Source organism: Erpetoichthys calabaricus, chromosome 5 (genome assembly GCF_900747795.2).
Source record: "Erpetoichthys calabaricus chromosome 5, fErpCal1.3, whole genome shotgun sequence".
Lineage (NCBI taxonomy): Eukaryota > Metazoa > Chordata > Cladistia > Polypteriformes > Polypteridae > Erpetoichthys > Erpetoichthys calabaricus.
In genome coordinates this window covers 162,065,300-162,087,490 of record NC_041398.2, presented here as the reverse complement: position 1 = coordinate 162,087,490, position 22,191 = coordinate 162,065,300, and the positions used below count along the sequence as shown (strand labels likewise).

Genomic DNA, 22,191 nt, shown 5'->3' with positions numbered 1-22,191 from the left:
AGTACTTCTGGCTTGTTTGAGAACCAGGGTTGCCCCCTCCCCCCTCGATAGTACCCCTTTGCTTCACTTGTGGACCCCAACAGGGCTGCACTTTCAGACTCCAGTTCCCATGAACCCTTGTGGATGTCCAAGCTAGGACATCTTTAGCGGACCACTGCCACCTAATGTATGCTTGTCCATACCCTGGCTCTTTCCATTTTGTCCCAAAGGATGTCCGTCTGTCCTCTGTGGCACTCAGTATTGTTAAATCCAAACACACCCTAGAAAACTTCTAGGTAAATTATGGGACAATGGCACAGCAGTAGCACTGCTCTCTTATAGCTACACATCTGTGACATCATGGACACCATTACTTTAAATATAAGTGACAAACTGGGATGTGTATGCTTATGCTTTACATAGTGAAATCAGGAAGAGATACTGCTACAAACAAAATGAAATAGGAAAAAAAAACTTAATTTTTGTATAGCACAAAAATAAAATGGAAAAAATAGATTTTTTTTTTTTATTTGTGTGTCATAGCCAGAAAGCTCTAGATCATGTTGGAGATCCAAGAAAAATCTTGTTTTTGTTTTCTTTAACTTTTGTTTGTCCAGAAGAATGTTTTCAGATGCACATTTTGTCATATTCTTGTCCATTTTTCTTTTAGATGCTGACCAGGAATTGTCCTGTTTCTATCTTTCTAGGTTATGTCATACTGAGGTGGCTTTTCCATTTCTTCCCTTCTTCCTCTAACACTTTTTACTCCATGCATCTCTGTGATGATTGTCATCTATGTTTTTACAGCTTTGCTTGATGTTCTGCTTTCATCAATCATCAACTAGCACCTTTACCATACACACAAGCCTCATGGCCATCCACTCATCTTTTCCATAGCTACTGCTCCTTCACCTCCAACTTTTACCTTGGTCTTTCCTATATTTACTTTGATGCCTTTCACTTCCAGACTAGCTTCCCATTTCAGTATCCTCTCTTCCATAATACATTGGAGGTTGGTTTGGTGCCATAGGAGATGATCAGGTAATGTAAGGAATAAGTGGTGTGAAAAGGAGAGTAGAAGGATTGTGACTTGAAATATTTGACAGGAAAGCTGAGCAAATTGGTGATAAGAGGGGAGTTAATGTGTTATGGGAAGGAGAAGGTATTGTAACCAGGTTAATTAATTATCAGTTTTACTTCCGGCAGTGCCAGAAATTAATTTAATAATTTGGTAAGGCTGCTTCTTTGTTTTCCTTACCTTTGTCTGTGGGAAGCAGTTTTTAGCTATTGGACTTTCATTATGGTACCTGAAGCACACTTGGTTTAAGAAACATAATTATGCAATTTATTCATGAACACAAGTATTGCATACATTTGATAGCTGCGTACTGTATATATTGAAATAGAAGACATGCAACAAGACAGATGAGTCAGACAGACATATAACACAGCAGTGGCTGGCTGTTTATTAGAGTTCTAATTTATCTTGGCCTAGATGAACAATTTTACGATACCAAGACCTTAAAAATGGTGCCTGTTGTGTGGAGTTTTTGCTGCTATTACAGTTCTTGCTCCAGGTTCAAGTGGAGGACTTTCGGGCTTTGGAGTTCACTTTTTTTCTTTGTGACATTATCCTTTATTTGTGGTGTGCTGTGCATTTCTCAGGCACTTCGTTTTGTCTTTTGCAGCTTCATAAGGAAAAGTTAATGGCACAAGAGTATAGATGCTGATGTTCCCTTCTTGATTTAATGGCTGCTTCTCAGTCTTCTGAGAGTGTGCTCAGTCACTGGCTCAGAACTTGTCTTGGCAGGGTGGATCTCTGTTTTAATTTCCACAAACAGAAGAGTTTGTCAGCTTTCAGTGCTCGTGGAAGATAGAAGTTCATCAACATTTTCGTTTCAGAGAGTGAGCAGGAGAGAATGCAAGACAGAAAAGTAATGAATGTAGCTAATTTTTAAAGAAAGACATAAGGTGATTGGATTAAAGTCACTTCCCATACCAATGTCTGCTTATAGGACTGTTCTTTTTGTCATTCACAATTGCCATTGAATGGTAGAATGGGCAATGTTCACGTTGTCCTACAGTCCTACAGTATGCTGCATATAAGAGGTAAAGATGTTTTTAGGTATTTGGTACACTGTATTAATCCCTGAGGGGAAATTATCATTTCACATGTCCTTGGTGTGAGAATGCTCAGTGGGAATGGCGAAAAGTACCTGTTTTTATGACAATGGAATAGTGATGACAATCCCAGAGATATTAATGATGTTTAAATCCAAGAAAGCTGTTAATTATTTGTACTGTAGAAGAATAGGAACGTGTAGACATTTACATGGAATTTGAAACTTCATGTTACGTTTAAGCAGCTCAAAAATGGCATGTTTTTGCATATTTTGCAGAGCTCAGGAATATTACCTTGACTGCTGTGTAGATCTGAAATTCTGAAACCATGGCAGTCTAGGTTTGCTTATCATTCTGTATTTTATACTTATGTAGTTTGTTGATGTTTAAACATTAGGACATTGGGTTTCAAATGTGTAGCATGCGATATCCCATTTGCTATTAGGGGGACAGCACACTTATAACTATTTATCATTCCAATGCTAATCCATTTGGTGAAAGAATGCACAGTGCCAAATATGAGATTTGCTTATTTAGTATTGGAAAAAACACACAATCTCATAAAATAAAAAAATGCTGAAAAGTTAAGAAACTGTAATTAAGGAAAACCATTGGCCGAAATATGAGATGCTAAAATAAACTTTTTTGTTTAGTAAGAAGAAACGAAAAGAAGAAGCTGTCACAGGCTCCAGGATGCTTATAGTCGGATATCTCTGAGGTTTTTGCTTCTCTAGTAGGAGCGTAGAGAGAGAAAATTGGAAGAGAGCAACGTTTTTACAGCTCACATAGTTTTCTTTTACAAAACCAAAAAGGGTGACCACCATACTGCTCTGTACACCAACAAACTACCAGCATGCCTATAATTAAAAAAAGCAGCCCAGCTGTGGGCAATACCATCAATGCCTATAAAGTAGCAAGACCTTGCCAAACTCATCAACTGTTGATGTATATATAATAGACTATTTTTTATTTTACTTACCATATTGTTTGCTGGGCGGCACAGTGGCGCAGTGGGTAGCGCTGCTGCCTCGCAGTTGGGAGATCTGGGGACCTGGGTTCGATTCCCGGGTCCTCCCTGCATGGAGTTTGCATGTTCTCCCCGTGTCTGCGTGGGTTTCCTCCGGGCGCTCCGGTTTCCTCCCACAGTCCAAAGACATGCAGGTTAGGTGGATTGGCGATTCTAAATTGGCCCTAGTGTGTGCTTGGTGTGTGGGTGTGTTTGTGTGTGTCCTGCGGTGGGTTGGCACCCTGCCCAGGATTGTTTCTTGCCTTGTGCCCTGTGTTGGCTGGGATTGGCTCCAGCAGACCCCCGTGACCCTGTGTTCGGATTCAGCGGGTTGGAAAATGGATGGATGGATGGATATTGTTTGCTAAATTTTGAAAATTTCTGACACTGCATTTCTTATTATGCCGATACCACATACTCCAGTATTTCAGTCTCCTTAGTATGTTTGCCCACTGCTTAATCATAATCTGTTGCTTCTTTGCTTGTGTTAATAAAATACTTTGCAAGAACACTTATTATATTAATAGTGCAGTTTGACAAGGAGGCTATACTGAAATGTTTATTTCTCTTTGATGTGCATTATGATTGGAAAAGGGTATAGAGAGGGATTGGAACTTAGGTGCTGACCATTTATTTAAGGGTTTTCATCGTCTAATCAACTAAGCTTTCATCGTCTAAACTTTTTTTAAATTCACAGCCCTAGAAATTGATGTACTTGTATCTGAATAATTGGCTGTCAGAATGCTGGAGGTGTTGAGGGTGAATGAGTATGTTGTGCTTTTTGAGATAATTGTTGGTACGATCAGGTGTTTTAAGGCTGATACTAATTACAGATTTTATGTTACTTGATTTTCAGATTCCGATTTTTTTTGTTCTTTATCCATTTAAAAGTCTATACTAATTTACACTAATCTCCTGCATAACCAGATAATTATAAGTCTTATGTCCTATATTAAAGTTTATGCTTACAATTAAACCATAGACCACAGTTGTTAACTGTTCATTATTTTTATTAACAAAATTAAATTCTGTGGGCTTATTGTTCAGTGACCATAAAATACATACTACTACTAAAATATGTACAAAAATATTTATCTGTAATTCATATGACATAAAAGAAAATAAAATGCCTCTCATAATTACAAGTTGTCATATTGTTTAGCTTTTTCTGTAATGTACCTATCTGAAACAAGGCTTAATTAAAAAAAGTAGTTTTCACCATTCTCTCTAATAAAAAACAAAAATAATATATATATTCTTACACAATCAATTAATTCATATTGGCAATTAAACACTGCTTAAATATAGATATACATGTACTTATACATTTTAATCATTTTAAATCATTAATTGTGCTACAGCTTTTTGCTGCTAAAATATACATGCACTATATTTATAGTTTTTTTTTCTTCATTGTATCAACTAGACATTCGTAATTCTTAAGGTGTAATTATAAATGTGGATTACCATTTTAATCATGTGGTACTTTTTTCTTATCAAAACTTATGCTGTATGAGACACAGCAACAAATAATATACTACAAATCTTAAAAGAAAGCCTATTGTTTACCTAGCAGCAATTTCAAATTTGTCTTCATCTTTTCTTTTTCCAAATAAAAGTATGAGCTGCTGCATTATAAACAAGCTTTCTGTCCAAACTCAAGTGATATTCATTTTAATTTAAAGGACAAAATAAAGGTCTAAATATCTTTATAAGTAGCTTTTCTTGCCATTTGTCTAGTTGCACAGAATGACTTCTCCAGTTACTTTTTTCAGTTTATTACTCCACTTTCTTTAACGTAAAGGCTGATATACCAATCTCCTCTCATTCAATTATGAAACAAGCTTCCACTCAGTGCTCTTTGTTTACACTGTAGAAAGTTTCAATTAAAGCTTAAAGACTACTTTAATTTCTTTAATGTGGCAATTTTTAACAGAAACATTGAACTGAGCAGAAGGCTACTGTCTGAAAGGATACAATTTGCTTTCATACTGATCTGCTTTCCCAAACGCAGGCAGCGGGGTGGCGCTGTATGCATCTTTAACGTTTGCATACAGTAGGTCAATAGTCCTATTTCCCCGCGTGTTACAGTCCACATACTGGGAGAAGGCAGGTAATGTTTTGTCCAGTGCCACATGGTTAAAGTCTCTAGCGATTAGCACAAGCGCCTCGGGGTGCTGCGTTTGCAGTTTAGCAACAGCAGAATGGATGATGTCACCCACTATCTCCATGTCCGCCCGAGTAGGGATGTATACAATAACAACAATGACGTGTCCAAACTCTTTGGGCAAGTAATAGAGACGCACACTTACGGCCAACAGTTCGATGTCCCTGCAGCAAGTGGAGATTTTGACATTTACATGTCCACAGTTGCACCACCTTTTATTCACATAGAGAGCGAGTCCTCCTCCTTTCCGCTTCTCGCAGGTATTTGCGTCTCTGTCTGCTCTAACTGTGCTAAACCCGGGTAGCTCCACGTTAGCATCTGGGATGGTAGTCGTTAGCCACGTTTCACAAAAACACAACAAACTGCATTCTCTGTAGGTCCTGACATTTTTCACCAGCGCGGCCAGTTCATCGATCTTATTTGGTAGTGAGTTCACATTTTCCAGGATCACAGAAGACACCGAAGGCTTGTAAACGGCACTTTCTCGCAAGCCGCTTCGTCTTTAACTTAGCTCCAGCTCTGCTGCCACGATACCGCCTTCTTACCTCGTCAGGTAAATAGGAAACCACACCGGCGTGGGCATTTGTTCTCAGCGCTTGAAGTTGACTAACTGAATAGTCTGGAGTGAAGAGTTTTGGCACTTACTGTAAATCTGGAGTCCTTTGAAACAGGTGGTGACATATCTGGCAAAGTTATTCTGCATAGGACTAAAGAATACATATTTATTATTTCAGGTCCTGAGTCTTTTCATGACTGTTGCATGTTTGAGAACCTTCTTAGTGTCTTCTTCATAAAAGAAAAGAATATTCAAGCTTCTGGCCAAGCTGGATTTTAATCAGTATCCCAAAAGTGTCCTACAAAAAATTCAACTAAGTTACAGTTTGCTTTCCTTATGATACTTAAATTTTAGCCTTGGCCACTTAATTTCAAATTTAACTCTTTTTACAGTATGTATCTGTCTCTGTCTATTTATATTTTTTTTCTAAAGCAGTGGTACCTTACATCTTCAGTTATTCATGGATTATTATGTTATAATATATTTGCAGAAACAGAGATTACGCTCTTTGTACAATCAAAGTCAGGGGTACAGGGACTTGACAGACTCATCAGATGTACATAGTTGTGATAGGAGCTTTGCAGCAGGAGCTTGACTGTAGATTTTAAGTGCCTTTGTCAAGTCAAGTAAAGTAGAGTTTATTGTCATTTCCGCCTTATACAGTTAACGCAGTACATTGTGAAACGAAACAATGTTCCTCCAGAACCACAGCGCTACATAGAACACAGGACTATAGAAAAAGCTATGGCTTACATTGTAAAGTGCATGTATGCAAACATTCCAGGACAGTGCAAAGACAAACAATGGTCCAAACGAAGATAGTGCATTGCCGACCAGTACACATTTATGATATCTCAAGGTAAAGAAAATAACAAAAAGCAACAGATGTAAACATGACACTGAAATTAGGAAGAAGATAACAATATAATAATAAATGTAATAGTAAATGTAAAGACATGATCTAGTTGAGTGGTAAGGTGTGTGTGTGTGTTATCAGTCTAGTCCATAAGTGTTTAGGAGTCATTTTTTGAGGGAAAAAACTATTACACATTCTGGTAGTGAAGGCCCGAATGCTTTGCTACCTTTTTCTACAACAACAACAACAACAACAATATTTATTTATATAGCACATTTTCATACAAATGATGTAGCTCAAAGTGCTTTACAGGATGAAGAAAGAGAAAAAAGACAAAATATAAAAAATAAAGTTAGGCAATACTAATTAACAGAGAATAAAAATTAGGTCCGATGGCTAGGGAGGACAGAAAAAAAAAAAAAAAAACTCCAGACGGCTGGAGAAAAATAAAAATCTGCAAGGGTTCCAGGCCACAAGACTGCCTAGTCCCCTCTAGGCATTCTACCTAACATAAATGACCTCAATCAGTCCTCATGGTATTCAGGCTTCACATGGAAGAACTTGACGATGATGGTAATGTGGATTCCTGGCTTTTAATCCATCAATGTAGGGACATCACGGTGCTTTGATCGGGTGGTGGTGGTGGCGCAGATCGCCACCACAGAAAACCGGAAAAAGAGCAGCAGAGAAAGTAGGGGTTAATATGGATTTCAGAGCCACCGTGAATGATAATGATAATTAAATGCATATACAGAATATCAGGATTAAACTAAAATGAAGCTAAGAGAAAGCAATGTTAAAATAATGTGTTTTTAGCAGTTTTTTAAAGTGTTTCACTGTACTAGCCTCCCGAATTTTTATTGGTAAGCTATTCTAGGTTTTAGGTGCATAACAGCAGAAGGCTGCCTCACCACTTCTTTTAAGTTTAGCTCTTGGAATTATAAGCAAACACTCATTTGAAGATCTAAGGTTATAATTTGGAGTATAAGGTGAAAGACATTCTGAAATATAGGATGGAGCGAGATTATTTAAGGCTTTGTAAACCATAAGCAGTAATTTAAAGTCAATTCTAAATGACACAGGTAACCAATATAGTGACATCAGAACTGGAGAGATGTGCTCGGATTTTGCTTTTCCTAGTTAAGATTCTAGCAGCTGCATTCTGTACCAGTTGCAATCAATTGATGTCTTTTTTGGGTAGTCCTGAGAGGAGTGCGTTACAGTAATCTAGCTGACTGAAAACAAAAGTGTGAACTAATTTCTCAGCGTCCTGCAATGTTATAAGAGGTCTAACTTTATCTGTATTTCTTAAGTGAAAAAATGCTGCCCTAGTAATCTGATTAATATGTGATTTAAAAATCAGGTCAGAGGTCAATAGTTACCCCTAAATTCTTTATCTCTGTCTTGACTTTTAATCCTAATGGATCAAGTTTTTCCTAATACCCTCATTATATCAATTTTTGCCAATATCTAAAATTTCTGTTTTCTCCTTGTTTAGTTTGAGAAAATTACTACTCATCCATTCAGAAACACAAGTAAGAAATTGTGTCAGTGAATCAAGAGAGTCGGGGTCATCAGGCGTTATTGATAAATACAGTTGTGTGTCATCAGCATAGCTATGGCAGCTAACTTAATGCCCCAAAATAATCTGATCTAATGGAAGCATGTAAATGGAAAAGAGCAGTGGACCCAGGATAGAGCCTTGTGGAACACCATATACAGTAGAATATCACATGTCTTTCAAGTATAATTACCACAACTAACAAAGAATTTTCTACCTGCCAGGTAGGACTCAAACTAATTTAAGACACTGCCAGAGAGGCCCACCCATTGACTAAGGCGATTTCTAAGAATATAGTGATCAATGGTATCAAATGCGGCACTCAGATCTAAGAGGATGAGAACAGATAAAAGGCCTCTGTCTGCATTTACCTGCAAGTCATTTACTATTTTAACAAGTACAGTTTCTGTACTGTGACTTGTTCTAAAACCAACTGAAACTTATCAAGAATAGCATGTTTATTGAAGTGGTCATTTACCTGCATAACGACTGCCTAATCTAGGATTTTACTTAGGAAAGACAGGTTAGAAATAGGTCTAAACTTTTCAAAAGCATAGTAGTCGAGATTATTTTTCTTGAGCAGGGGTTTAACTGCAGCAGTCTTAAGACAGTCTGGGAAGACCCATATATCTAATGATGAGTTTACTATGTCAAGAATACTATCAATTAGCACGCCAGATACTTATTTGAAAAAACCTTTTGGCATTGGGTCAAGGATGCAGGTGGAGGGTCTCAGTTGAGAAATTATTTTATATAGATCAGGTAAATCTATCCTGGTGAAAGAATTTAATTTGTTTAAAATGGAGTTACCGGGGTTTAAGAGGATCAGTATTGGGGAGATGTACTATATTATTTCTATTATCATTAATTTTGTGATAAAAAATTTACTTCAAAAGCTTCATAAGTGTCACTGGAAGTTTTTGGAGGCATTCCATTGAGTGACCTGGGTTTAGCAGATGATCAATTATAGAGAATAAAACTCTGGGATTACAAGTAGTGTTATTTATAATTCTAGAGAAATAACACTGCCTCTCAAGACGGATTATGTTGTTGTATTCTGTTATTTTAGCCTTCAATATCTCATAGTGGATAATCAGTTTAGTTTTTCTCCATTTACGCTCAGCTCTCCGGTATGCTCTCTTTACTGTAGATCAGATACTCTTTGAGTCTTCCATGGTACAATAGTGCTGGAGGATTTTTTAACTGTCTTTTCAGGTGTGACTGTGTCAGCGGCAGCTCTCACATCTAGATGACAAGAGTGTAAATACTTTATGTGAGGAGTATGTCAGGTCCTCCACAGTTTTGGTGGCTTTTTGGATGTAGTGTGTGGTGTACATGTCCATGATGGAGGGAAGAAAGACTCTGGTGATCTTCTTAGCTGTTCTCACTATCCGTTGCAGGTCTTGCAATTCATGACAGTGCAATACAAAAAGCAGACAGTGATATAGCTGCTCAGGATGCTTTCAATAGGCCCGCTGTAGAAGGAGGTGAGCATTAGGGGAGGGAGATGGTCTTTTCTCAGCTTTCGCAGGAAGTTAAGATGCTGCTGTCTTTCTTGGCTATGGAGCAGGTGTTGAAGGACCACGTGAGGTTCTCCACCAAGTGAACACCAAGGAATTTGATGCTCTTGATGATCTTCATGCTTGAGCCGTCTATGTACATTGGAGAGTGGTCACTTCTAGTTGTTTTGAAGTTAACAACCATATCTTTTCTATTGTCTACATTCAGAGACAGGTTGTTGGCTTTGTACCAGTCTAGTATTTGCTGCACCTCCTCACAGTACACAGAGTCATCTGTTCCATTGTTGCTCATGAGGCACAGCACAGTCATGTCATTAATGAACTTGATTATATGGTTTGAGCTGTGCATTACTGCACATTCGTGAGTCAATAAAGTGAAGTAAGGACAGAGCCCTGTGGATCCCCAGTGCTCAGTGTAGCGGCGTGGGAGATGCTTTTCCCAATCCTGACTGACTGAGGTCTCTCAGTCAAGAAGTCTGGGATCCAACTGAAGATGGAGACGTTCAAGCCCAGCAGGCTTAGCTTTCCAATTAAGTGCTGTGGAATGATTGTGTTGATTGCTGCACTAAAGTCTATGAACAACATTCACATGTATGTGTCCTTCTTGTCCAGGTGAGAGATGGCTAGATGGAGGCTGGAGGCTATGGCATCATCCGTTGAACTATTTTGGCAGTATGTGAACTGCAGGATGTCCAATGTAGCGGGCAGTAGGGTCTTAATGTTCCTCATGACAAGCCAATCAAAACACTTCATAATAATGAGTGTGAGTGCAAAGGGATTGAGGCAGGACACTGAGGACTTATTCAGCACAGCAACAATGATGTAGTAGTCTTGAAGCACACTGGAACAATAGTGATGGTCAAGAAGATGTTGAAGATGTTGATGGGAACATTCGCCAACTGGTCTGCACATTCTCTGATCACCGTGTCAGGGATATTGTCTGGTCCAGCAGCCTTCCATGGGTTGACTCTATGTAGAATTTTACTGACTTTGGCTGTGGTACTTGGTACCACAGTACTTCGCAGTACTTGGTTGTTGGGAGAAGGGGTGGTCCTTTTTGCCGCCACTTCATTTTGTGCCTCAAACCATGCATAGAAGTTGTGCAGCACATATGGAAGGGATGCGCTTGTCTGTTGTGTAATCCTATACCTAGTGACAGCCTGGGTGCCCTGCTACATGTGCCATGCATCACCAATGCCTGGAATGTGGATGCATTTCTCTGGGCATGTGCACGCTTTGCTATTCTGATAGCTCGGATTGTCTGGCCATTGCTGTTCTCAGGGCCGCCTTGTCACCCGCTCTAAAAGCAGAGTCCCAGGCCCTCAGTAATGCACACACCTATGCAGTAATCCACAGCTTCTGGATGGGATTTGTGGTGATGAACTCGGAGACAGTAACATCATCAATGCACTTGCTGATGTAGCTGGTCACTGATGCTATGTACTCCTCCAAGTTGGTACAGCCACCGGTAGTTGCAAATTCTCTGAAAATGTCCCAGGTATTGTGTTCAAAACATTCTTGAACAGCAGATATGGCTGTTGCTGGCCAAATTTTCACCTACCTCAGAACTGGTTTGGATCACTTAATAAGTGGTCTGTATGCTGGAAGTAGCATAACAGAGGACTAGTCAGAATAACCCCGGTGGGCGTGGTGCTCCACCCGATATGCACCAGGAATAAACAAGATCCAGCACGTTCACCCCCCTCAAAATTCGTACTGATGGAATTTATGGACCACTGACTTGAGATTACCATGGTAGAAACCTCCAGCGACAATGAACAGTCCCTCTAGGTGACCATTCTGTAGTTCACTAAAAGCGTTGTTCAATTCACAGAGTGCTTCCTAAGTGTTTGCGCTGGGGAGAATGTAAACTTCGACTATAAACACAGTAGTGAATTCCCGTGGTTAATAAAAAGGTCTGCATCTAACAGTCATAAACTCCACCAGCAGTGAGTAGTAACTAGTCATGTTGATTTGTCTAAGTGACATACTCATAGAATGTTTATATTAATTTACTTGGTGAACACTGATTAAATCAATTGAAAGTAAAATTTGCAGCAAAATGAGACATTTAATTCCAATTTATTTATCATTCTGTAGCACTGTCAGATTCTTCACTTGCAAAGCCTTCGGCTGAATATACATAAGTGTAATAACGGTACAGTATATGTAAATAGGTGGGTCAAAGTAAGTCATATAGCACTAACAGCTGACGTCATGTTTTGTTTTTAGAAAGGATTTTTCCAGAAGTTTTGCCATCATTTAAATTGCTTCCAACCAGCCATACGTCTGTAACTGCTATAAGAATCAGTTCTCTGTAATTGTGTTGAAAGCAGCATTTGGTTGACATTCTTGTGATTCCTTTTATAATGCTGAAACACAATGGTATTTGTTCAGGTGATATTATGTCATCTGCAGTTTTTTTCATTCACTTGTCAATACTGCCTCTTTCTTTTACTTTTTCATCCTTCCTGATGATTGAATCACTAAAGAAAATTTGAAAATAATATCCAACTACACAGAAAAAATGACAGTGGGGTTTTCTTTGCTGCATATAATGCATGTTGGTTAATAGACGGAGGAATGTGGAGACCCGGGGCCAGATAAGAGAAAACCAGATTTGTATTTTAGATTAAAAGTAAGTATTTTGAACTCCATAACTCATCTGTGGCAATTCAAGATTGAGCCAGCTTGCAAATGACACTTTAAGACAATGCTATGAAAGAAGTGCACATAGCAAAACAATCCTGCTGCTGATTACTACTACACAAATATGAGTAATATATGTATAGTTTAATCAATAATTTAAGAAGTAACAGTAATAATAATAAAATGATGAAGATGATGCTGGGACGCATTATACAGAATATTCCAGATAGTAAATCTCACTTCCAGTTTGTGTATCGTGACAACTTCTCTTCAAAGGATGCCATATTCTTTGCATTTCATACTATCCTGGCACTTCTAGTTGATAAAAGCTGTTATTACCAGAGTCCTGTTTATAGACTACAGCTCAGCATTTAATGCTGGTGTACACATTGCACAGATACTTGCAAGTGTACAATTGTATATGTTACATACTATGTATATTTTGTTCTGTATGCCTTTTTGTTTATATGGTATTATTGTTCTGAGGAGCCAGGAAAGTGAGAATTTTGTATGTATTATATACACAACAATAACTTGACTTTGATAGCATTACTCCAGGTATCTCTGATAGAAAAGTAAAATTATATGTTACTAACTCAAGCATATTACTAACCTCATTCATTTTCATTTTACAGTAGGTGCTGTAAGTAGTCCCTTTCGTGAAATTATTCGGACAGAGAGACGTTTAAGGTCCTCATCAGAAGGTACTGCTGGAAGCTCCAGGCTGCATCTCAATTTAAAAGAAATGTATACTGGAGAACTTGGTAGTCTTAAAAAGCAAAGAACCAGCTCCTCATCGTCTAAACTGGACAGCCTGGTAGGTGACAATCTTTTTTTTTTGCCCTCTACTTGACAAAAATACACTTTCTATTTAGCACACATAAAGTATAACAAAGATTAAATACAGTTCTAAAGTTTGTAATTAGTACAGAGCATTTGTATGGACAATAGAACCTCTATATAGTTGGGGCTGTTTAGAGAAAAGTAATGTAACAATATATCTGCAGGAAAAATATTATTTTTGCTAATGCTGCTTTCACACAGTTTAAAAATATTTTAAAATATGTGTTGACCAGAGTTTGTGAGTGTCTGTTTTAAACTGTGATGCTTGTTTATTCCCTGATTTCATTCTTCTGACAGCTACTGTACACCTTTTGGAGTTTTGGCAGTATGTTCTCTTCATTAAATAAAGAGAGCCAACCCATTTTTATGACATGAAATGAAATACCTACACAGGATTGAAATGAGAATTCATACATTTAACTGGAGTGCTAACGTGAAAGTTCATCTGTTATGTTTTTTTACCCATAGGCTAATTGGGCACTTTCACCTCCTTCTTTTTACCTTTCTTTCTGTTTTGTCAGTTTTGCATCTAATGTCATTCTTCTAGGTTATTTGATCACTTCTCAAAATCTTAGCCTTGCTGAATCTTGCAGAAATCTGGCTTCTTTACCAGGATGATCATTCTCTTCATTTCATGATTTTAGATAATAGCCTTATTAGTTTGGTAACACTATTAGTCTTGTTCATTAAATCCTCTATTTCTTGTAGTTTTATTTCAGTTTAGTTAACTTTCATGTGCCAGTGTACCCAAGCAGAAATTAAGGGAAAGTGACAGATTCCCTTCCCTATATTGTTTGACATTATCTGTTGTCAGCTTTCAGTAACTGAAGTTGTTTTATATTGAACTACTCAAATAAGATATTACTATTAGTAACATCAAGGAGTCAAACCTGTAGAGTGAGTTTACAGACAATGGAGAAAGACCTATAGGTTATTGTTGTGTCTAACCCACACTATGGAATAACAAGTAAAACGTTCACCAGTTGTGTAAAAAAAATTGAAAAATATGCTGCTTATTAATGACTTACACCTAAGGATCCTCTAGGAGACACTACAATGACTGGGACAGTATGGATTATAGACCAGTTGTGAAGAGGGTGTTTTCAAGCGAATCTTATACAGTATAAAGCATGTTGTTCAGTATCTGCATGGAAAAAGGCTCATACTTGTCTTGTTTGTGTTTTAATTTTTTAATTTTAAATTTAATTCTATTTTTAATTTATTTTTAACTTATTATTTGCACTTCATGTTGTTACACTGTGGACCTTGAGCTTCACAATTTTGTCTATTTGTATACTTGTATATGGTTGAGATGACAATAAAGTTTGCTTTGACTTTTGGCTTTGATTAGTAATGTATCATAACCAGCTGGTTTCAGTTTTCAGTCCTCAGAAAGGCATTTCTGTCATTGCAGTGGTTTTTAATGCAACTACAGTATTTGTCTTGATTCTTGGGGATCATAATTATGACAGCGGGGCAAGGGGGCTTTATATTGCTGAAATTCTTATTGCCTGTCTTCTTTCCAGTGTGAGCCTGCACCCATGGCTGCAGTTGGTGTATCTGATGTGAAGTCTTTCGATGTCAGGATGTATAAATACATCACTGTGGCAATGGTACCAAAAGAATACTAGAAGAGATATATTATTAGCTTGAGTCTATGAAGCTGTACAAATGAGAGCCAATACTGGACGTACACTTCAACATGTATGTAATAAGAAATGTTATACCTGGTAAGCTCCAACCCACAGTACATGAGGAGCTGTATGTAGAGCATTTAGATGTTGTGAAAATAAAAGCAGTCAATTTAAAATTTACCTTTACATATATTCACCAGCAAATTGAATATCTTATTAAAGATGAGCTTTAGATGTTAACTTGTTCAGAATATGCCCGGAGTAGCAGAAACTTTCAGATTTACTGTTTGCGCTTTTTTTCACAACTTTCTACTGTATGTTGCAGCGTTGTGCTAAAATCATTAAAATTCATTTCTCCCCATATCAAGAAACACTTAATATTACTGAATGACAGAGTGAAAACAGAATTTTAGAAATTTTTCAGAATTATTAAGAATAAAAAAATGAAATTTCACACAGGTGAATCCCATTCTATTGACTATCATTGAGCTGTTTCTTTACCTTGTTTTAAGTCCATCTGTGCTCAGTTCAATTGAATGGGCATGATTAGTCTATATAAGATACCACATTTGACAAAGTACTAGAACAAAAACCTAGGCATAAGGCCGAAGGAGTTTCCTGAACTTGAGAGACAGATCTGGGGAAGCCTTCAAAAATATCCCTGTAGCACTGAGGGTTCTCAAGAGCACAGTTGCCTTCATAATTCTTACTATAGCTGTTCCAAACTTCTATGTAAGAGAGGTGACCAAGAACTCATTAATCTCTCTGGCTGAGCTCCAAAGAACCTGTGTTGACAGGGAGCTTTCAAAAGAACAACCATCATTGCAACTCTCCACCAATCTGAGTTTTTTGATAGAGTGGCTAGACAGAAGTCTCTTCCAAGATTACCAAGATTAGCATTTGGTCTAGAGGAAACTGGGAACATCTTCCCTATTCAAAACCAGCATCATGCTATGGGGTTGTTTTTAAGCAGCAGGGACTAGGGGACTAGACAGGATTAAGGAAAAGCTGAAAGGAGCAAAGTATGGAGAGATCATAAATGAAAACTTGTTCCAATCACTCTGAACCTCAAACTGGGCAAAAGGTTCACCCTCCAACAGGACAATGACACTAAGCACAATGCAAAGACAACACAGGAGTGGTTTAGGGACAACTTTGGGAATGTCCATGAGTTGCCTTTTCAGGGCTTGGGCTTGAGCCCAATTGAACATCTCTGGAGAGACCTGAAAATAGCCCTGCACTGATGGTCTCCATCCAGTCTGACAGAGCTTGAGAAGATCTGGAGAAAGGAATGGCAGAAAAAACCCAAACCCAGATGTGCAAATCGTGTTGCATCATGCCAAAGATGACTCCTGACCTGTATCATTGTAATGTGTCAGTTTTTTTATTTTTGACAAATTTGGCAAAATTTTCAAAAATTCTGTTTTCACTTTGGTATTCTGACATTTCGAGTGTTGCTGGATGTGAGGAAAAAATAATAACAAGGCTGCAGCATAGAAAAACTTAAAGTAAAAGCATCTGAAAAGTTTGTAAATCCACAGTAGTTATTGTGGCACCATTTATGCCATGACAAACTTGTTTATAATTTTCAGTCTCAGCTGGACCTGTTAAAATCAGATCTTCTCCATTTATTGCAGTGCAAGATAGACTGATGAAACAAGGCCCAACTGATTTCAGTACATGGTTTAGTTCAACAAACTGTATTAGTGAAAATTTACAGAGATGATTAAAGGTAGATTTCTGCTAAAATTAAGGATCAAAGAGGACCTCTGTTCTACATGGTGGAAGTTGTTGCAGATGTTTTTAGGTTTTGACATGTTAAGCAAATGTGAGAATCAGGAGGTGCACTAAAGCATGGACTTTTGAAGTCTGTTATTTCTCTACCTGCTTAATCAGTAGCTGACCCTATTCCTGTCAGATAGCCTAGAGAACAAAATGCTGTACTAACAACTGCAGATAGGGCCTTATCAAAGAGGGGTCAAAAATATAAACAAGTATATAAACATTATATGTTGCATGCATTTAGAAATCTACCACAATGCCTTCAAAATTTACCACAATATCTGGACCTGCGAAATAACTCAGCCGAGTCTACACACAGTATGTTGACCAATGTAGCTAAATAGAACCACAGTCAAATAATCAAAACTGTGACAGAGATAAGATCTTAGGAGGGGTAGAGATTTTGTATTTGTTACCCTTACGGAGTTTTGTATTAGCTTTTCTGTTTTTCATTAAATCTGAACAGTACAATAATGAATTGTTAGGCACTGCTGCCTTACATGTCCCACACCCTGAATTTGACTCGATTGCTGTCAATATAGGCTTACTTTTCAAGTAGCCAAAGAAATTTAGCAATTACAAATTGGCCTGGATTGTGTGTAAATGAGCTCTTTAATAGACTGTCACCTTGTCCAGTATTGGATTCCAGCTTGCAGTCAATGTCGGGATATGCTGCACCTCCCAGACACCCATAAACTGTATATAGTATTTGTGTATGCGTGTGAATAACTTCAAAATATAAATAAGATTAAAAAAAGCATACAAAATGCTAGTATTTTTACAGGAGACCTGTTTATTAAGAAAGGATCAGTGCCGGCTGCAAAAAGACTGGACTGGCCAAATGTTCCATTCCAGCTTTACAAAGAAAACTAGAGGTATGGGAATTCGTATACAGTGATCCCTCGCTATATCGCGCTTCGCCTTTCGCGGCTTCACTCCATTGCGGATTATATATGTAAGCATATTTAAATATATATCGCGGATTTTTTGCTGGATCGCGGATTTCTGCGGACAATGGGTCTTTTAATTTCTGGTACATGCTTCCTCAGTTAGTTTGCCCAGTTGATTTCATACAAGGGACGCTATTGGCAGATGGCTGAGAAGCTACCCAGCTTACTCTTCTCTCTCTCTTGCGCTGACTTTCTCTGATCCTGACGTATGGGGATTGAGCAGGGGGGCTGTTCGCACACCTAGACGATACGGACGCTCGTCTAAAAATGCTGAAAGATTATCTTCACGTTGCTATCTTTTGTGCAGCTGCTTCCTGAAACGACATGCTGCACGGTGCTTCGCATACTTAAAAGCTCGAAGGGCACATATTGATTTTTGACTGAAAAACAAACTCTGTCTCTTTCTATCTCTCTCTCTCTCTCTCTCTCTCTCCCTGCTCCTGATGGAGGGGGTGTGAGCTGCCGCCTTCAACAGCTTTGTGCCGCGGTGCTTCACATACTTAAAAGCGAAACAGCCCTATTGATTTTTTTGCTAGAGATTGTTTTCTCTATCTATGTGACATTCTGTGCTCCTGACACGCACTCCTTTGAAGAGGAAGATATGTTTGCATTCTTTTAATTGTGAGACAGAACTGTCATCTCTGTCTTGTCATGGAGCACACTTTAAACTTTTGAAAAAGAGACAAATGTTTGTTTGCAGTGTTTGAATAACGTTCCTGTCTCTCTACAACCTCCTGTGTTTCTGCGCAAATCTGTGACCCAAGCATGACAATATAAAAATAACCATATAAACATATGGTTTCTACTTCGCGGATTTTCTTATTTCGCGGGTGGCTCTGGAACGCAACCCCCGCGATGGAGGAGGGATTACTGTACATAGAACAGCCTCATTTGTAGTATCAGATGTAGTATCTGATCCTAAAGGGAGATATGTGATTGTCATGGGTAATTTATTTAACTGTAAAGTGATTTTGATAAATGTTTATGCAGCCAATGTGGATGATAGGGACTTCATCCAAAATGTTTTTGCATCCATTCCCAATGTGAACACATTGTGATCCAGATAGGTCTCCTGTAACAGGGGTGATGACATCTAACACTGCAAAAACAGTTACACAGTTTGTAATTGACCACAACTTATCAGACCCCTGGAGATTTCTAAACCCAAACTCAAGAACATATTCCTTCTACTCACCAGTGCATCATTACTACTCAAGAATTGATTATTTCTTTGTAGATAACGATTTCTTGCCTACGATTAAATCTTGCAAGTACAACGCTGTTGTTATTTCTGACCATGCCCCTCTGATCTTGGATCTAAAATCACTATGCCCCACATACTCATCTCGCAGATGGCGTCTTAGCCCACTTTTATTAGCAGACGAGAACTGTACAGAATTTATATCCAAACAAATCAGTTTTTTCTAGAGACAAATATATCCTCAGAGGTCTCTGCAGGAATACTCTGGGGAAACCCTGAAGGCCTTCTTAAGAAGACAGATTATCACATATCTTTCTCACAGAAATAAATTGGAAACCAAGAAGGTATCAGAGCTAACCAGCGAAATTACTAGAATAGATCAAGAACATGCCAGGTGGTCCAAGTAAGGCTCTTCATAGGAAAAGGCAGGCTCTGCATTCAGAACTCAACCTCTTAACAACTAAAGAAACTGAACAACTCATTTTTAAATGAAGACATCATTACTATGAACATGGAGAGAAAGCTAATAAGCTCTTTGCTCAACAAATCCACAAGCAAGAAGTTAGCAATGCAATCCCAGCAATCACCAACACAAACAGAGTCAAAATCATTGACCATAAAAATATAATTTACACATTTAGAGACTACTACAAGTCCTTATACAGTAATCCCTCGCTATATCACGCTTCGACTTTCGCGGCTTCACTCTATTGCAGATTTTATATGTAAGCATATTTAAATATATATCGCAGGTTTTTTGCTGGTTCACGGATTTCTGCGGACAATGGGTCTTTTAATTTCTGGTACATGCTTCCTCAGTTGGTTTGCCCAGTTGATTTCATACAAGGGACACTATTGGCAGATGGCTGAGAAGCTACCCAACCAGAGCGCGTATTACGTATTAAATAAAACTCCTCAAATATATTGTGAGGACGGGGGCTGTTCGCACCCCTTGAGGATACGGCCGCTCCTCAAAAAACGCTGAAAGATTACCTTCACATTGCTTCCATCCTTGCTGGGCTTACATGTGGCTGCTTTGTCAAGCAATATGCTTCCTGTATGGTGCTTCGCATACTTAAAAGATCAAACAGCACGTATTGATTTTTGATTGTTTACTTTTCTCTCTCTCTTGCTCTGACATTCTCTGCTCCTGACAGAGGGGGTGTGAGCCGGGGGGGCTGTTCGCACCCTTAGACGATACGGACGCTCGTCAAAAAATGCTGAAAGATTATCTTCACATTGCTCTCTTCCGTGCAGCTGCTTTGTCAAGCGACATGCTTCCCGCACGGTGCTTCGCATACTTAAAAGCTTGAACGGCACGTATTGATTTTTGATTGTTTGTTTTTCTCTGTCTCTCTCACTCTCTGTGACATTCTCTGCTCCTGATGGAGGGGGTGTGAGCAGAGGGGCTGTTCGCACACTGGCCTAGAGTATACGGACGCTCCTCTAAAAAATGCTGAAAGACTACCTTCACATTGCTCTCTTCCTTGCAGCTGCTTTGTCTGGCGGTGCTTCGCATACTTAAAAGCCAAACAGCCCTATTGATTTTTGATTGTTTGCTTTTTTCTCTCTCTCTCTCTGACATTCTCTGCTCCTGACGCACACTTCTTTGAAGAGAAAGATATGTTTGCATTCTTTTAATTGTGAGACGGAACTGTCATCTCTATCTTGTCATGGAGCACAGTATAAACTTTTGAAAAAGAGACAAATGTTTGTTTGCAGTGTTTGAATAAAGTTCCTGTCTCTCTACAACCTCCTGTGTTTCTGTGCAAATCTGTGACCCAAGCATGACAATATAAAAATAACCATATAAACATATGGTTTCTACTTCGCGGATTTTCACCTTTCGCGGGGGGTTCTGGAATGCAACCCCCGTGATCAAGGAGGGATTACTGTATTCTACTGAGTTTAAAGAAGACAAGACACAATCTAATGCATTTCTGGATGCATTACAGATACCACAAATAGATACTTTCAGTGCAGTGGAATTGGATAAACCTTTGGCACTATCAGAATTACTAGTTGCTATAAAGTCACTTCAGAGTGGGAAAGCAACAGGCCCTGATAGCTACCCTTACGAGTTTTATAAGAAATTCTCCACTCAGCTATCTCCCCTTTAATTAGCAACATTCACAGAAGCTAGAGACAATAAAATTCTACCTCAAACTTTTCACCAAGCATTAATCACTGTCTTTCCTAAACAAAATAAGGACTTAATACAATGTGCATCATACAGACCAATTTCAATTCTGAATAATGATGTTAAGATACTCTCCAAAGTCCTAGCTAGAATGGAGATGGAAAAAGTGTTGCCTTCAGTAATATCACAAGATCAAACTGGATTTATTAAAGGCCGACACTTAGCTTCCAATCTTTGATGCCTGTTCAATGTAATATATTCACCCGCAAAGTCAAACACCCCAGAAATATTACTATTGTTGGATGCAGAAAAAGCATTTGATATGATTGAATGGAACTACCTTTTCACGACATTGGAGAAATTTGGGTTTGGCCCGAACATTTGTGCATGGATTAAACTACTGTATACCAATCCAAAAGCTTCAGTTTAATACATTAATTCAGAATACTTTAAACTAGAACATGGTACCAGACAAGGATGCCCCTTGTAACCACTACTTTTCGCAATCACCATTGAGCCACTGGCAGTTCACTATCGAAATGCTTATGAGATAAAGGAAATTATCAGAGAAGGACTTGAACAAAAGATTTCTCTATATGCAGATGATATGGTACTGTATATATCAGACCCACAAAGTACTGTGCCTGCAGTCCTAACAGAATTTCAAAAGATTTCTGGTGCTTAGAATTAATTTGAATAAAAGTGAGCTCTTTCCAGTGAATTCTCAAGCACGCAATATTAGATTGGACACCTTCCCTTTTATCATTGCAGATCATTTTAAATACATAGGGATAAACATCATAAGTAAACATAAAGCTCTTTATCAACAAAATTTCGCCGTCTGTATGGAAAAAATTAAGCAAGATTTGCATAGATGGTCAACCCTTCATCTCACTTTAGCTGGAAGAATTAACATTGTTAAGATGAATATCCTTCTGAAGCTTCTCTTTTTATTTCAAAACATTCCAATATATATCAATAAATATCAATAAATTGTTTTTTAAGAAATTAGATTTAACCATAACCTCATTTATTTGGAATTCAAAACATCCACATATCCAAAGAGTGACCCTACAAAGACCTAAGGCAGAAGGTGGCATGGCTCTACCTAACTTTCAATTTAATTACTGGGCAGCAAACATACAAACTATAAAAATCTGGACATGGACACAAATAGATGAACATACACAGGTTTGGTCCGCAATAGAAATAAAATCCTGCAGTAC

At 38.2% G+C, this 22,191-nt stretch overlaps 2 protein-coding genes across 3 annotated transcripts in view; both read left to right on the top strand.

Moving 5' to 3' along the window:
* Nucleotides 1–22,191, top strand: part of ccser1 (coiled-coil serine-rich protein 1) — a 1,824,576-nt gene that overhangs the window by 239,597 nt on the left and 1,562,788 nt on the right. For both annotated transcript variants that reach the window (XM_051927646.1, XM_051927645.1), the window contains exon 3: nt 13,051–13,232. In XM_051927646.1, the coding sequence (XP_051783606.1) occupies nt 13,051–13,232 (182 nt within the window). The remainder of the gene's footprint in view (nt 1–13,050; nt 13,233–22,191) is intronic.
* LOC114652016 (multimerin-1-like) overlaps nt 1–22,191 on the top strand; it is a 627,482-nt gene that overhangs the window by 551,332 nt on the left and 53,959 nt on the right. The window lies entirely within an intron of this gene.